Source organism: Nothoprocta perdicaria, unplaced genomic scaffold (genome assembly GCF_003342845.1).
Source record: "Nothoprocta perdicaria isolate Ctin4 unplaced genomic scaffold, notPer1 scaffold_38, whole genome shotgun sequence".
In the NCBI taxonomy this organism is placed as follows: Eukaryota; Metazoa; Chordata; class Aves; order Tinamiformes; family Tinamidae; genus Nothoprocta; species Nothoprocta perdicaria.
Window position 1 is genome coordinate 5,088,641 of NW_020455621.1, and position 17,616 is coordinate 5,106,256.

The window sequence follows — 17,616 nt, forward strand, 5'->3', positions numbered from 1 at the left end:
TCATCATTTTTTTTTAACGAAAAAAGCAGAGCAGAAAGAAATTGGAAAGAAGAGAAGCAGAGATGGAGAAAAAGAAAAACACAAGTCATCACTTCAGTCCTCACGAGTCTCATCAGATGCCCAAAGCTCCCTCCAAACCTTGACTGAGGGTAAGTGCTGTGCCTTCAAAGTTAGAAATATAAGCAAGGAGATGCATATAAAGAAATGGATTTTGTTTTTAATTTATGTTTTTCTAATCTAAATTATAGGAGGTATTAAATACACTTATTTAAATCAATTTCCTGTATCTTCATGCAAATCCTGATTAAAATTTGTCATTTAAATCATTCAAATTATAGCAACCCAATATTGCTGTTTGCTGACAACAAATATTGCAAGAGTTATTCATTTGACTTCCTGTGTTTTAAACTGCTAACGGAGTTAAATTTTCAAATGTACTAATGGAACACAGTTGTTTCAATGGTAGTAGTTGTGGAATACAAAATGAGATATTTCACCTGAATATGAAGGGAGCACGACCAAACACTCCAGTATATTATGAGAAAAAGAAAGAAAGGAGGAGCAGAAGGATTCTAGTTAAGTGGTGAGTTCTAAAAATTTTACTAAATCAGTGAAAGGACATTAAGATTATCAGTGTGGAAACGTGATGTTTTGGTCTTTATTCTGCCATATAAAAATGTTTATTTACCAAAGAATATAATGGTCAGCCAAGAGGTTATGCAGAAGGACAGGGTTTAGGTCTGATGATCTGGTAACTCTTGTCCTGGATCTGTTTCATCAACTGAAGATGAACAGAAAACAGAGAAACAGAAAACCTTTCTGTCTCCCCCCATTTACTCACCTAGAGTAATTATTTCCCAGGAACTTCTGAGCTGCTGCAAAGAGAATACAATTCTAGTGAAGAGGGCGTTAGCTAGGAATTGGGAGCCTCTTCTTCAGACCAGATATTTGTTTTTGGCACACTCTGTGTGCCTTGATGTCATTTTCACAGTTAGGAATAGTAATAACTTCGATGTCACTTTTCAATGTCAGCATAGTGTTTGAAGAATATATTAAAAATTTGTAAGTCATACAAGTAGATCTATAATTTTAACTGTCAGAATAAATTACATGTGTAATACTTATGAAAATATCCATAAGTTCTTTCCAGTTTCCTTTTGCCTGTTCTAAAGAGAGTTATTTACAAATAGAGAGAGGAGTTGAATATTTTGATCTGTTCATTCAAATGCATATTTTCATTCAGCAATATATATGTAAATTCTGATAAGCATACGGGTCATTTTTCTGCACGCGCGCATGCGCGCACACTCACACACTCGCGCACACTCGCACACACTCGCGCACACTCGCACACACACACTCACCCTCACACACACACTCACACTCACACTCACACACAAGTTCTGTTAGCCCAAGGTAATCCGTACCTAGCACCCCTGAGAAGAAGGGTATTATAGGCCACCTGAAAAGTTTGGTAAAGTGTTATAACTCAACATCAGCTCTTGTTTGTCAATAAAAATATTTAAGAGAAGTGTCACGTTAAAATGGGAAAATGTGTTGCAAGTCTTCCTTTTTTTTTTTTTTCCTTTTAAATTTATGTCATAAAGATTTTTTTCAAAACCTATCAGTTCCCATCCTTGGCCTTTCCTTTCAATTGATTGCCTACTGTTATACAGTTTATGCATTTTGCCTATGTAAATTCCACTGGTACTTTCTCAGCTCCTTGGAGACTGAATTGTTTGCTGAGCTTGTGTAGCATTCACTCAATCTGTAAATGAATTTGCAGAACAGTAACTGTGAAACTTAGCTACAAAGATCCAAAAATCTTCAACAACCCCCTGCAGAATTCTTAAGTCCTCACTGATGGATATAAATAATAGGCTTTGCTGAATATGTTTTTTTGCAATATGTCATAACATATTTCACTTAATAATACAATTTTATGAAGGCTATCAGTTTTAACTAGATTCCCTAGGCACTGAGTTCACACTAATCAAGAGTACACTTGGTGATAATTTGCATACACTCTCCTCAGGTTTGATCAAGTAATGTTTTATTTTTAAAAGGCGCTGGCATACAGCATCAAATCTTTTTACTATTCTAATAGTATTATTGAAGAGAATATCATGTGCTTGGTAGGTCTAATAATTTTTTCAGTGCCCTGCAGACATTTTATTTCACAACCCATCTGGGCTGAATATGACAGCTTTAGATTCCACCTGGCGTTTGTTGAAATACTTGTATTTGAGAAATACATCTCACATGAGAATGGTGTGGCTTGTACCGCTCTGTAACATGTTGTACATCATAGCTAGTGCTGTATTTATAGTAGATCAGATGTGTCAGCGGAGAAGTGAGATCAAACCTAAATTATATTTTTGCTTTTGAGTAAGTTGAAACAGATAGTTAATACAAGAGCTTTGATTGACATGGAAATCACAAGCACGGAGCAGGAGATATTAAGGATCTACTGAGAAGTAATTGTAGCTTACAATCAACTTACAGTTGATTAAGAAACAGAATTTTTGGAAAAATGTTTAATATGCAGAGATATAGTAATTCTTGGAGAAAAATATACTGCTTACTTTCTAAATTATGGATTTTTAACATATTTCATAAATTGTATTTTTGAGGCACTTGCCTATTTTTTTCCTTTTCTTTATCTTTCCTATTCCTTTATTTTTTTTTATGCAAGCAACACTGATTCTGTTCCACAACTGCAATGCAGCTACCTATTCTTAGAGCATGTGCAGCTGAATACTCACTAAACATGTGAAATCTAAGAGATAATGATCCTGCATTTGCAGTGCAGCTGAAAGGAGCAACAACAGAACGTTCTGATGAAAGAAGGTGTCACAATCTGTGTCCTGAAATCCTGTCTCACGTGCTTTCTCAGATGGCTGAGTAAAAGTATAGAGAAATAGATAACTTCCTATTTGAGCTGCTTTTTAGGTCAGACCACAGACCTATGTTTCAAATGTGGTATCTATTAAACTTTTAGCTTTCCTGAAGCATGAATGAACTGATCGTCAGCCAAAAAGCCCCCTTTCCCTTTCCCTTTCCCTTTCCCTTTCCCTTTCCCTTTCCCTTTCCCTTTCCCTTTCCCTTTCCCTTTCCCTCAGGGGTTAATGTGAGGTAGGCATGAGTGGATTGAATGGATTGTAAGGACAGCCAAGTGAACATGGTCATGTTGTTCTACCTTACCAGTGACAGAAGCTTGGGAAAACAGGGTCAGCTGAAGGGTGTGGAAGAAAAGCCAGGGGATCACATCCTCACACTTTCTGAAGCAATTTTGTTTTCACTGCTGAGGGGCTTTTAGCTACTACTGGCCGATCAGTATATTTTCACTTCACGCTATATTGATAATGTGTACTGTGTTACTTACTTTGGGACCTAGTATTTTTAATATAAGAAGAAAAATAAAATAGCAATGATCAAAGCTACCTATGACCTCATGTATTTCTAAGCAGTACCTTCTCTTTTTCATCTGTGTTAGAGAAGTAAAATATTTAAGTGTGTCTGATGCTCTAAATAGACAAGGATTAAAACAGTATATATTTTTTTTCCAGCCATGGCTTCTCTTCTATGTACTTTATAATAAGCTCCGGTTCTGAATAAAATGAGCTAGTCAGAGAAAGAGGGGATCTATAAGAAAGCAGAATAATTTAAGATGAGTTACCACAGCATTTATCTAATGTTTGTCCTGTTTTAAGAGATATTAATGTTTTTTCTCTAGATTCCTTAGTGTCAACCCAGCCACAAATGATCGTGTATGCTAGCTGTATACCACTAAATGTGTTTGAAGAGAAGATTTTTACATTAGGCCAGATGGTAAGATACTGTACTCTACAGACCAGAAAATGTTATGTATTTTACTATTAAGAAGTTTATTTTTGTAGCAGTTAAATTGTAAAAAAGTGTAGCACAGTAAAACACTCCCCATGAAATGACTGTCAGTGAAATTTATATTTTAGTTCTTCCAAATACTGATCATACATTTTCCAACTGTAACCCTGATCATCCTTCAGTGTTACTTCCCCTTCCTCTGGAGCCCCCAAGTCTCTGATTAAGGAGAAAACAGATCATCATGAGATATTTGTGAATGGAAAAAAAATAGCTGGACTAATTATTGCAAGTGGTGCTACTTGAAAACATTAATTATAAAGTTTTTTTAGAATACAATTCAGGCCTTCTCTAATATATACTTTCAGATTGATTGCTCTATAAGAAATAGCATGTTTTTGTACATTTATGTCATTAGTATTGCAACTGATGAAAGTAGCTGGAGAATACTGAGCATATATCTATATAAAAAACAATACTTAAAGCACTTAGCCACTCACTCTCCACAGAAAACTATTTATAAATACCAGAGCAAGCTTTCTTGATTAAATTCTTAATTAGATTTGATTTCTGTATATTTTAATCATATGTCACATAATTAGAACATTAAAATTTAATCTACCTTTTCAGGAAACTGATAGGCTTCATTAGAATAAAGAAAGGATACTTCCAAAAATGTTTTGTAGGTCTTACAGTTAACTGCATTTAATTCTTGCACTGTTTTCTTCCTTAAAGTTGTGTATTTTATGTTATTTTAAAGATTAGCTTTATCTTTGTGATTTTATCCTATATGATTTAAGGTCTTAGACAAGGTAGGCATTTTGCTAGTGATGGTCAACGAGAAGCATTTTCCAAGCAGCAACATAAGGTTTATGTGTTTGTAGACATGTAAGTCTTGAGTGTGAATCTCAAACTTGGCCTCAGTCCATTAGTGTATAGAGATTATTGAGAAAGAGGCATGACAGGCTAGATGGGATAAGGCAGATGAATCTGTATGTCTAAAACAGTGTTTTGGTAAAAAAAAAAAAAAAAAAAAAAAAAGGTTATTTAAATGTGTTTAGTCACTACTTCTGTGACCTATCCATAGATATTCCAAGATGAAATGAGTCTTATAAAGCACTTTTGAATCCTAATATGATTAATTTGATCTTCTCCTTTTAAGGCACTCCAATAATTACAACTACAGTCCTACTGCAGAATTTATAGCTGTAGTCTAAGGAAACTTTTCCAGTGAGCAGGAAGGATCAGAGACTTGTTGATAAGCACGTTAAAGAAATAAGCAATGGGTGACTTATTTAACAAGCAACAGGAAATGTATTTTTAAATAAAAACTAAGGATATACAAATCTTGAAAAAGAACATTAACAGTGAAGAAATAAAATAGCTAAGTATCGGACCATATCTTAATGGGAAGAGCACCACTCAGTGTCCACGCTTATAATTGCTTCTAAGCCTACTGTTCAACTAGGCTCTGTTATTACGAGTTTGTAATGCATTTTCTAAACTAGCCATAAAAAGTTTATTTTTAATGACATTGGTTCAAAGTGATACTATGGTATCTTATAGTATCTTACGAAGATTTCACAAGCTAGCAAAAAGACCAGTTGCTGTTAGTATTCTGCCACTTTTTATAAAAGCGTTTACACACCATTATGTAAGGACTGTTCTTCAGGAAAAGTATTTTAAAAATCTATACTTAAAATAATATCACTGTTATTTATTCATTCTGCTTAACTCGTATGCCTGTGTCTAAAACCATATGTCTAAAAGCATCTGGTTATATAAAAAAGTTGAAAGAAGTGACAAATTTATTATGAAAAGTAAAATACGTGTATATACTTGTAGGTATTCCATAATACATTTTCTGCTGAAAATCAGTCTTTGTTAGAATGTTCTTTAATAATATTATTGTCAGGTGAACTGTTCTTTTTTCATGAATAATCCTAAATTATTGGATGCTTCTGCACGCATGCTGTTGGTTTTTACAAGAGGAGTGATGAAAAAGGAGAGCTGTCCTTGGTCAGGTTGTCTTTCTGTATTTCATAGGCTGATTCTTCAGAGAAGCTGAGGCAATATGGACTTTCCCACCTATATAGCCATCCTGTCCTGATTACTAGAACTAGGTCCTGCCCTTTGGTAGCACCACCACAGTCGCCACAGGTTCCTCGCTGGAAACGTTTCCGCCAGAAAAAAGAAACTATCGTGACATCTGAACCACAAGGTTCGTCTGGTCAGACCTCCAGAGCAAATTTTGTAACTGTCAGTTACACCTGAATCATTATAAACATTCCCGTGTTTGTATTTGCAATCATTTTCTTTTAGTGTAGTTTCGGTGGAACTGCCTGGGGGATTGCTTTTCTTCCTTTGGTGGTGGGGTCTATTTTTATACTCTCCCTTGACTTCATTATTTCTTAAATACTTTAAGAAGTGTCTTACCATGTTTCTAAGAAAACTGTCTACTCTGTTTGATAAAATTAGGAGGGGTTATAATGAGAACACTGCCACAGCTTTCTTATGTAGAGTCATTACACTTTTTAAATATTTGAAATAGTGACTAGACGTGCTGCAACTAACAACTTAGTTTTAGGAGTAAACATATGGTTTAGTGTTTATTAATGCTGTATAACAAAGTTGCATTAGTGACATGACGTAAGAAGATGAAGATATGAAAGCTTTTCACATTCAAAATATACTGGAATAAGAAATAGATTAAATTAGACAATGGCATAGTGGTGCTACCATCGTTCTGAGATAATACGTCATCTGAAGCCATGCCAGGTTTTTCTTTTCCAGTCAAGTGTGTGAGAGAATACTTAGAGATTCTCTCCTGAAGTCCTTTAGAATTATTTGGGGTGATATGCCCAATGGAAATTATTTATCAGGGAAAACTATAGTGTTAAGTAGTAGTAAATATTTCATATGAATATATCTTTAATAAGTTATATCTTTTACAGAACCTATAATAAAGAAACCTGAAGAACATGTTGAGATTGCTAGTGCATTTTTGAATTATAAAATCGACATTCTTACAATGCCAACAGATATGTAAGTATTCAATGTAGTTCCAGCATTCCCATCATTCTGTTGATCAGTTATACTGCAACAATACAGTGGCTAATTTTTATCTGTCTCAGAGGGGAAAAATCTGCTTGGTAGATGTATTTTAAAGCACATCAAGATCAAAGCAATCTATTGATTTATTGATAACACATAATTAATAGGCATTCAGAGAACTGTATGATTAAGATCAGCAATAAAACAGCTAAACCGTGATGCTAGACACTTACAGAATGTCAATTAGCACACACAAACTTCAGAACCCCTTCTAACAACTATTTCTGATCACACATAATGCACACACAAGCGCACATACATGCAATGTTATGCATGCTCTGGCTGGCTGGCCACAGGCCAACAAGAGGGTTACCCTGTTTTCTGGGACTGCAGGTTCCTTTACTTGCACAGGCCTCCCATGGGAGTTAGCATGTTCTAAGCTTTATAAGATTCACAGATTCACAGAATATTTAAGGTTGGAAGGGACCTCTACAGATCATCTAGTCCAACCTTCCTGCTCAAGCAGGCACACCTACAGCATGTGGCACAGGGTGGCATCCAGGCGGGTTTTGAAGACCTCCAGAGTAGGAGACTCCACAACCTGCCTGGGCAGCCTGTTCCACTGCTCTGTCACCCTAACAGTAAAGAAGTTGCTCCTCACCTGGAGATGGAACTTCTTGTGTTTCAGCTTGTGGCCAATACCCCTCGTCCTATCGCTGGCCACCAGTGAAAACAGCCTGTCCCTTTCCTCCCTGCTTTCTCCCTTCCTGAACTTATACATATTAATCATATCCCCTCTGAGCCGTCTCTTCTCCAGAGAAAACAGGCCCAGCTCACTCAGCCTCTCTTCGTACGAGAGATGTTCCATTCCCTTAATCATCCTGGTTGCCCTTCTCTGGACCCTCTCGAGAAGCTCCACGTCCCTCCTATACTGGGGAGCCCAGAACTGCACACAGTACTCCAGGTGCGGCCTCACCAGAGCTGAGTAGAGGGGCAGAATCACCTCCCTTGACCTGCTGGCAACACTCCTCCTGATGCAGGCCAGGATGCCATTGGCCTTCTTGGCCACGAGGGCACACTGCTCACTCATGGTTAACTTGGTGTCAACCAGGACTCCCAGGTCCCTCTCCGTGGAGGTGCTTTCCAGCAGGTCGACCCCTAATCTGTACTGATGCCTGGGGTTATTCCTCCCCAGGTGCAGGACCCTGCACTTGTCCTTGTTGAACCTCATGAGGTTCCTCTCTGCCCAACTCTCCAGCCTGTCCAGGTCCCTCTGGATGGCAGCACAGCCCTCCGGAGTGTCGGCCACTCCACCCAGCTTGGTGTCATCCGCAAACTTGCTAAGGGTGCATTCCGTGCCCTCGTCCAGGTCATTGATAAACAAGTTGAACAGCACTGGGCCCAGCACTGACCCCTGGGGGACACCACTGGCCACAGGCCTCCAACTGGACTCGGCCCCATTTATGACCACCCTCTGAGCTCTGCCATCCAGCCAGCCCTCGATCCACCGCACCGTGCACTCGTCTAGTCCACTGTCCCGGAGCTTCCGTATGAGGATGTTATGGGAGACAGTGTCAAAAGCCTTGCTGAAGTCAAGGTAGACAACATCCACGGCTCTCCCCTCGTCCAGCCAGCCTGTCACCCCATCATAGAAGGCTATGAGGTTCGTCAGACATGACTTCCCCTTGGTGAATCCATGCTGACTGCTCCTCAGCAGCTTCTTCTCCTCCATATGCCTGGAGATGCTCCCTAGAATCTACTATTCCACACAACAGTGAGAAAACACCCCAGCAGGGGCAGCGAGCATACCAGAGGGCTGGATCCCTTCTTGTTGCACCCTGTGCTGACAGTCCCCTGGCTGCATGAACAGTTCTGCCAGGCCTAGGCAGGGCTGGCCATGCTGGCGGAGCAACCTTTGGTAGCATCAGATCAGGTGTGTCCCTATTCGTGTTGCATGTTTAATTGTTTATATTTCATTTCAAGCTGAATCCTCTTGTTTCACTAGTGTCTGTGCATTCAACCACAACTGCTTTCCTATACTGCCTGTATTTATTTGCTGATGTTGCTCAGTGAACTGTGAGCATTTCACCTGATTGGTAGTCACAAAAGGCTCAGCCTTTATCTTTTCTACAGAATACTGTCCTGAAAGCATGAAAATTTTGTACCTTTGAATCCTTATTCTTCCCCAAGTAAAACATAGAATTGAGCGTAAAATTGTTGTTTGAAATGATTTATGGAGCAAAACCACTGTAATCTCAATTTAATTTTGCTTTCTAGTTTGCTTTCTACTAGATGTCCAGGCAAAGGGTCAGGTATCTTTAATGAAAATGAAAGTGCAGTTATACCTCAAAGATTTATCACTTTACTCAAAGGTTTTATTTTGTCTTTAAAGCATTTTGCCAGTGTCTCCAAAATAGTGGTCCAGAAGAGTAGAACATTTGAAAATTCTTTTAGCCAGAATAGAAATATTCTTAAATATTTTTCAAGGTTTGCCTTAAGTCTTTCTCAATTATTTGCAAATAAAACTTTGACAGTCTTTTAACTAGATTAAAGGGGGAATCGTTAAGTAGCTAGTTAGTATTTTCCTTGATTTCAGAGTGATTGAATGAAACAGTATGCCATTTATACTGATGATAGTTGTGTTTTCATGGATTTATGAGTAAAACTCTGTCAGCTACCAGTTCATTTTTGTTGTAACAGCATACAGCGCAGCACTTCTAGTCAATATTCAATATTCAGCATAACCTACTGCTCACAGGCAAGAGAAGAAGGATAACCATGGAATGTACCAGGTCCTTTTTTTGTTTGTTTGTTTGTTTTTTTTTCATTTTTCCCCCATATATATGAAACATAAGGGTCTATTGTCAGGTTTCAGCCAGTGATATGATCATTCAGTAGAACCACTAGAATTATTGATCTCCTCTCTGTCATTCTGATTGAACCTCTGGCAGGGGAAGCATGGAAGCATCATGTACTGAATAAGCATTAAAAGCTTCATGTTGTTTTTGAAGGATATTTGTTTTTTTGAACAAGAATCTGTTTGTATATTGCTGTGTATGCATCGGTATATATATGCATCTTTTGAGAAGTACTCTCATAATCTATATAAACTATGTACCTGACAACCACTCCATTCTCATCCTAATTGAAAAGATTTATAATAAACTAGTGAATTTTTTTTAACAGTAGTATTTTTCTATGGAAAAAAAAATAAGAATAGATTATTATGGAATATTCTGGGAATATCATAGCTGTGCTGGTAAAAGTTGCAATTTACAGTTAATAGTACATTAAATTACATTTTTTGTTGTATATTTTGAATGTTTAAATAATACCTGTAAGTTTATTAAAATCAGTGACTAATCATTAAAATGCAGTATTTGAATATTAACATAACTATAATTTCATATTTAATAGATTGCTTCCTTGTTCACTTATCACTTGTCAAGGACCATTTTCTTAATGTACAAGTTTCCATGACAATCAGTTAATTTAGTCTTGCAATTTAATTAACAGATATTAAAAAAAAGTAAGAATTATTATCTTAAAATAATATAGCTGCATAAATAACATAACATTCACAATTGAGACAAACTGTTTTTAGTCTCTTGCTTTTATTCTAATGAAATATTTTGAAACACTCAAAAGAAAGAGTTGTTGCTAGAGATCTTGATCTTTCATTATTTCAGTCTTTAAGAAGAGACTAGATAAAAAAGGCATGCATTTTTCTCTGATCTTTATTGCTCTAATAAAACAATTACACATTTACATCTGTTTGGCATGTGTGCAACATTTTTTGATCTGGTTCTTCTTGTTTGTTTAACAAGTGAACAGTAATTTTTATTTCTGTCAGTTATTTTCACATCTGCCTCCACTGAAATCAGAGAAATAGGTTCCATTTACAGCAGAAGTAGACCTTCCACAAATTGCCTTGGTTTTCCTAGACTTTAGCTGTCTGGTAGCCATGGAGATCAGTTTTGACAGGAAAGACATAACTAATCCAGTGGCAGAAACACTTTTTTTTTCTTTTTTTTTTCCCCACCTTCATTTGCATAGAGTTTTTCGTTTGTTTGTTTTCTTTTCTTTTCTCCCTTAAGGACCATAGAAATATACTTACTTCTGACTGTGTCACCTCGCTTTGCTCTTCAGACTATTTTTTGAAAAAAAAAATGGTAAAAATAGTAGTTATAAAGCCTGTGGTTTGAAAGCAAATGCATGGATTAATGTATTTGAACATTCTTTGGTTTTATTGTTTAGTCACTTTCCAAGGACTACCATGAAAAGAAGTATTCCCTCCGTATGCCTTTTCCCTTCTCTTACTGAAGAAGAAGAAAATGATATTACTGTGGATATGAATCAAAATATGAGACATGTAAAAGCAGAAGATAATAAGGTAATAATTATTCTTGTTAATTACAAAAATCTACTTTTATGTTGCAAAGGATAGTGAAAGACAAAATAGAAAATACTGAGTACTGAAATTTGGATTTTAAAGCATCTTTTTTTGTAAGCTTTTTCTTTCTCTTTTTATATAACACACCTTCACCTATTCCTTCATTTTATAGTTTCATTGAGGCCTGCTGGGTGAGGTATGTGTACTAACATTTCTCATTTTAACATTTTGCTATAATTTATTCCTCAGATTCTTACAATACTGTTACTAATACTATAAAAATTTTTGGTTGGCTTCTTAAATCAATTTGATAGGGAAAACTTTAACAAGATAGTCACGTACCTTTAGGAATAAATGTGTATTTCATGAACTAATTAACTCTATTCCACCTGCAATGAAGGATATACCTATGCACATGACTACCAGAAAAACTTAATCTTTATAAACATATACCATAAAAATCCATCCTCATTTCCTCTTCAGAGTGTATTACAATGCCATTCTAATATTCTAGGTCTGAATTTCAGTTGTTTTATTTTCTATCTATTGTGTGTATGGAAGGTATGCAGGTGTGGGGGTATATTAGTGGGTACTTAAGAATTAAAAATAAAACAATTCTGTAGTGAAGGAGAAGTCTTTGCAATGGTATATATTTTTAGCTATTCTGTGTTTTGTGTACATTTTATCCACAAGTAATAGTTTAATTAATACTTCATGACCTTTTTAAAGTCTTTTTAATAATTGCAAGTCATGGAAATCATTACAAAAGCAGCAGGGTAAAAAGCTGGAAGTAATTTCTTAAAACATATGATAATTATTAGTTGTATGACTTCAGCCTCTCCAGCTGTACAAACATAGATATAGTTAATTACAAAGTGATAGACATCTATGTGCTAAAAGCACAACAGTAGCTTGGAACATCACTTTCATTTTCCCTTCCTGTCCATGCGTGTAAAAACCATTCAGACTGTAGAATGCCGGTCTGTCTGCCCCAGTATTGCGTGTATTTAAGGAGAGTCAAGGGCAAGTATGAAAACACATGACAGACACTGATAAAAATGGAAATATAAGAAGAAAAATGAGTGTACCTCTGCTCAAGAGTAATCTGATTCGATCATGAAGTGTAAGAAGCTATGAACAGCTAATTAGCTTGTGCTTGGATATTTACTTTTGCCGAAGTTTAAACCTCAGCTGAAGTATGTTGGGCCTTTCAATAGCTGAACTGTGTAAACTGAGCTGCAATCAAACTGCAGAAATGAATATCGTTTTTTACTTGCTGAATAATTTATTTACATATGAAAATCTTAATCAACAAAAACAAACTTTTAAAATTATAGAGATAGTTCTAGGAGGGGAGTCCTTGATGGGATGGGAGGGCTTTCTTTCCCTGATTTGAATACTTGAAATAACAGTAAATATCTACACAGTGCATACCTAGTGTTTTGTTTTCTTAAGCAACTAGTGGTTACAGAACCATTGGGAAGAAGAAATGTCTTGATCCTCTGGTTTGAGAAAATGTTGAACAGGAACAAGTCAAGGAAAAGTTAATCTATGTCTATCTTCAGAATTTGCCAAAGGATATTAAATATTTTAGTAGAGTTACCTGATTACTGTCACCAGAAATCATAAGCAGAATGCTCCCGCTTGATTTATCATTGTGACTTCTTCAGCCTCATAGTCTTTGGCCTCATTGCTGCTTTCTAGAGCAGAAGGGTTAAAAATCACTACTCTGTCCCATTGATCTCAACACAGTACACTTTTTCATAAATATTCTTGTTTACCTCTTCTTTTCCTGAGTTTTAGTGATGTCTTTAAGCATGGAAGCTCAGTCATACCTTCTGCTTTACCACTGATGTCAGTCTCAGTATTCTGTTTAGTTTGCTAGCTGTGTTTGTGCCTTTTTTTGTTAATATTCTGTCAAGATTTATATATTCCAGCACTGTTGTGTCATATCAACCTTTCTCTTCTTCTCATAACATATTTCATAAGCCCAGTGAAGAGGTGTTGAGTCAACAGGACTTCTAGATAGAGAATAAAAAAGTCTATTTTCTTGAATGATGGCATGTTCTCAAAACTGATTTTGATTTGCATGTAATGAAGATTCCCCTCTTAATTTTTCAGGAAAAGGGAGTGCACAAGAGATGTGAGAAATCTGATTAGAAGTGAATCCTCAGTTTAGACACCTGTGCTTTAGAGAGCATCTTTCTGAGTAGGCTTGTGGATATCCAATTATTTATACAGATTTGGACAACGCTAAATGAAGACTACTTAATAGAGAAGATGAGCTGATAATCCAGCATTTTTAAATCATTCCTACGTACTGTTTTGGGCACATTAGACCTTTAATTGTTCATATTGTTGAATTGTTGCTTTGTCTCAAAGGTCACTTCCATTACTCTCTCCCACATCGTGCCTAAAACTAGTTCTAATACTGAAATTAGTGAGAACAGTAAACTTATGAATAAGAGAATGTGTCCAAATGAATGTAGATGTGAAGACCTTAGTCGTCTTTTTCTTTTTGGAAGTAGTTTAAAATGCTCTTTTAATCATAAAAATAAGATATTTGGAACTTTGTTGTTTCATTTGCAATTAATTATAGCTGAAGAACTTATTTCTAGAGGAAGAAAATTTCCATAAAAACTGGTGTAAAATGATTGCCATGCACAATTTCTATGATAAATAAAAAGATAGCAGTTTTATAAAAACATTCTATTATTTGTTGGATTTGAACAAAATAAACACATAGCTAATGTTAAGAGGTTGAGCAATACAAATTAATTAGCAAAATGAACAGGATATTTTATAGTAACGTATTAACAATTATAAAGCATAAAAACTGACAAATCAGATTTTAAGTTTATCAGCATATTTTCTTCCCATTCTGCATTCAGATCTCGTAGTGATTTTCTCTTCATCAATTTGATTGACATGCAGAAGGAACGTTATGTAACCGAATTCTCCCTGAGTCCAAATGTGTGCATCCTTTCATGTTTCACAGTTGGATCCCAGTTTTCTTTTATCTCATTCTTTGTCGAATACTGTGGCAGCAGATTTGACCTTTTCAGACAATGTGGGCTTATTAAAGAGGCAGGATGCCTTTAGTTTCCCTTTCTGTGCCAGTGTCTTTGTTACTGTTGCTGAGGCAATAGCAAAATAGAATGGGAGCTTTCTAATATTGCCTGCTGCTCTAAAATCTGTGAGGTTTAGGTAGACAGATACATCCCATACCATTAGAATTGGACAGCTGTTGATTGTGTTATATCTGCACTGCAGAAAACAGCGTAAGGGAGCCTACAGGATTCATTATGCATTTGTGGCTCGATTACAGAAACAGGCTTAAATAACAGTCCTAGGCATTCAGATTTTCCATGTTCTGTTCTTCTTCAGTGGAAATTCTAGCAAAGCAGCTTTTGAGGACTTTCTGTATTCCTCCAGGCCTTCCAGCAGGCAGATATTAATTGCAACACAGTGGCTGTACCGTAAGATACCTCATGTCTGTACTAGAAGCATGGATTGTGTACTGGTATGAACAATGAATCTGCAAGGAAGTGTTAGGCTCGTGGTGCAAACATGACGGTTTCTAAGGTCTATAAAGTAAATCGAACACATATACCTTGGAAATACAATTTCTGAGAAACCTGAGAGATTGTGCAATTGGTGTGTACCTGTCTGGTAAACCCTGAGCATCCTAGAAGAAACCTACATGTGCTGGAACCTCACAGATTGCAGACTCCCATGCAGAAATACAGCATCTCTGTGTGTGGATTCTATTAAGGTTGGAAGGGGAGAGTGCTCAGACCCAAGTGTTGAGTCACGAATGTCACATGAGAAGTCATCTCAGTTTCTGAAGTTTCGTTTTCTGAAGTTGAATGTAGAGAAACTTGGAAACAGAAACTGAAGTATGAGGGCCAATAGTTGCAACATCCTTTTATGGTGCCTTCAGTGCTTTTGCTCTAGAAAGCTAGATATACCTCTAAAAAGAGACATACAAGAACTGAAAATATTTCAATTTCCCAGTTGTTCAACAATGCAAACCCTTTCAAAAAGCTGTATATTTTAAATCATCATAAGCCTATCATCAGGCTTATTATTGTTTGTGAACCTTCTTTAAAATATAGATTTAAAATAGAATTTAGGGTCTTTTTTTGGTGCAAAAATGGTCCTTTCAAAAATCTCTTAATTAAATATAGTAGTGATACAGGTAAATTGTTAGCGTTAAATTATTGATGAAAACACCTCCTGGTTTGGGATAGAGACTCCGGGATCTATAGTTTATTCTAACATCTCTTTGTAATTAGTTCAAAGAAGATCAAATACCTATATTTTTGACAAGTTGGCAAGATTCCGAATTATTCTGGGCCCTTTATGCCATGGACATGCTGTGAAATGCTTGAGAAAGAATTTCAGCAACGAATTAAAGTGCAAGGGTGGGACTATGACATGAGGATCACATTAGAAGTGGAGTTACAGCACATAACAGTGTGCAACCCTTAGGTATCATGGTCATGCTGTAGTCTAGTTTAAACTGTTTAAATTATGCCAATCTACCTCTCAGAACAACTTTCTAGATTGCACTGAGAAAAGCATAAAAGCAGCTTTGCGTCAGTGTAGCCCCTAAGCTTCCCCTTTGAAATGCAGAACAGAAAATCACCATTTATGTTGAGATGTTGTCTAGCTCAGTGGTATCTGCTTCAGCATTATCACCTTTGACATGTGTTTAAAAAAGCGTGTATATGAGGAGTTGAGGTGGGAGAAAGAATGCTTGGTAAAATGACAGCTAGCATGAAAAGAAGCTTGCAAATTAGTTTCAGGAGCTTTCATAGGCTCTGGTATTTTTCTGTGCAAAGTTTAAGCTGGATCGTTTAACATGTTAATAGTGCCATATCCAACTCAGTAATGGCAAGGAAGTATGGAGCTTCCCCCATATTGCCAATCTCCCTCATAAAAAGATAGTGAGCCTCGTGGAGTGTTAAGTCATATTGAAGGTAGGAGGTAAGACAAATAAAGAGCATGTTTTAGAGCTTATTAAATATTTTGGTCTTTCAAAGAAGAGATTGCACCTTTGTTATACATGTGGAAAACTGACTTTCAGAGGTGGTGATCTTATTTCAACTGCAAACTTAAGTGGATATTACAGACTAGTGCAACTCCTCTAGCTTGGAAAGAGGGGTGTTGACCAGCATAAAATTACATTAGCAAAAAGAAAAGACCAGGCAATGTTTTTATTTATGCTGCTGATGAAAAACAAAAGATCCCAGAACAATGAGGTAGGCTGTTTCAATTGACAATTGTATATATGCTTGGAAGCAAAGAAATAGATGCTTGCTTGAAAAGGAGCATGGTTCTTGTTTTGGAGTAGAAAATATTTAAAACTATTTTATTGTCAAAGAGTAGTCATATCAAAGAGCATTTTTTAATAATAGAGGAGTAGGCATTTTTTATCCTCAATTCCAGATCACATGTAATTTCTTAGTTTTTAGAAAAGCAGTCTATCAACTGGTGATAAACGTATAGGTATTACAGTGAATTCTAATATTTCTATGATACATTTTAATATTATTAGCACAAATAAAAATAAATAAAATGTTTATTTTCTTTAAAAAATAATAAAATGTTATCCCCAACACATCATTGTTTTTCACTTATAGGAGACCCCCTTCCAGCAGCATAATGCAGAGAAGCCTGAGAAAGGTAAGAATGTTTTAAGTTTATATTCCAATTTCTGCTGCTTTCATATGTTTTGACATCAATGTTAATCTTCATGTAAAGTAACATCATTAGTTAGTTATGACTATTTATTTTACAATAAAAGCTTTCAAAGAAATATTTTTATATTTAATATTTTAATATTAATTTTAATATGTTCTGTGATGTTATCCAAGTTAAAAAAGACCCAAAATAAAAGGTACTCATTGTATCAAAATTCTACAGGTAATTTAGCTGGAAAGATATTCTCCAGTTTTAGTCTCACAGCTCTGCATCTGTTTTAGCTCAACCTTATATAAATGTAGTAGTTTGCAGTAAGTGACTATAAAACCTGTCACAACTATATTGGGATATTGGGGGATTTTTGTAGCAATCACTGCTATCAATAGATTCTGAAGTTAGTGTATAGTCAGAGTGTTTTTTTCCAAAATGCTTACTGAAAACTACTCAAGAAATACCCATTCAAGGAAAGATTATTAATTAATATTAAATTTTTATTATATTAATATTAATATTAATATTAATATTAATATTAATATTAATATTAATATATTAAATTATTATTTATCCTCAGAGAATTTTCCTGTTCCTAAGAGCAAGCTGAAAAATGTGCAGTGCTT

The 17,616-nt window shown here is 35.8% G+C and overlaps 1 protein-coding gene across 1 annotated transcript in view; it reads left to right on the plus strand.

The window, feature by feature from the left end:
• ADGB (androglobin) overlaps positions 1–17,616 on the plus strand; it is a 96,479-nt gene that overhangs the window by 22,019 nt on the left and 56,844 nt on the right. The window contains exons 9-15 of the mRNA XM_026044730.1: positions 27–149; positions 3,737–3,831; positions 5,890–6,064; positions 6,798–6,888; positions 11,061–11,069; positions 11,155–11,290; positions 16,939–16,981. Coding sequence (XP_025900515.1) covers positions 27–149; positions 3,737–3,831; positions 5,890–6,064; positions 6,798–6,888; positions 11,061–11,069; positions 11,155–11,290; positions 16,939–16,981 — 672 coding nt within the window. The remainder of the gene's footprint in view (positions 1–26; positions 150–3,736; positions 3,832–5,889; positions 6,065–6,797; positions 6,889–11,060; positions 11,070–11,154; positions 11,291–16,938; positions 16,982–17,616) is intronic.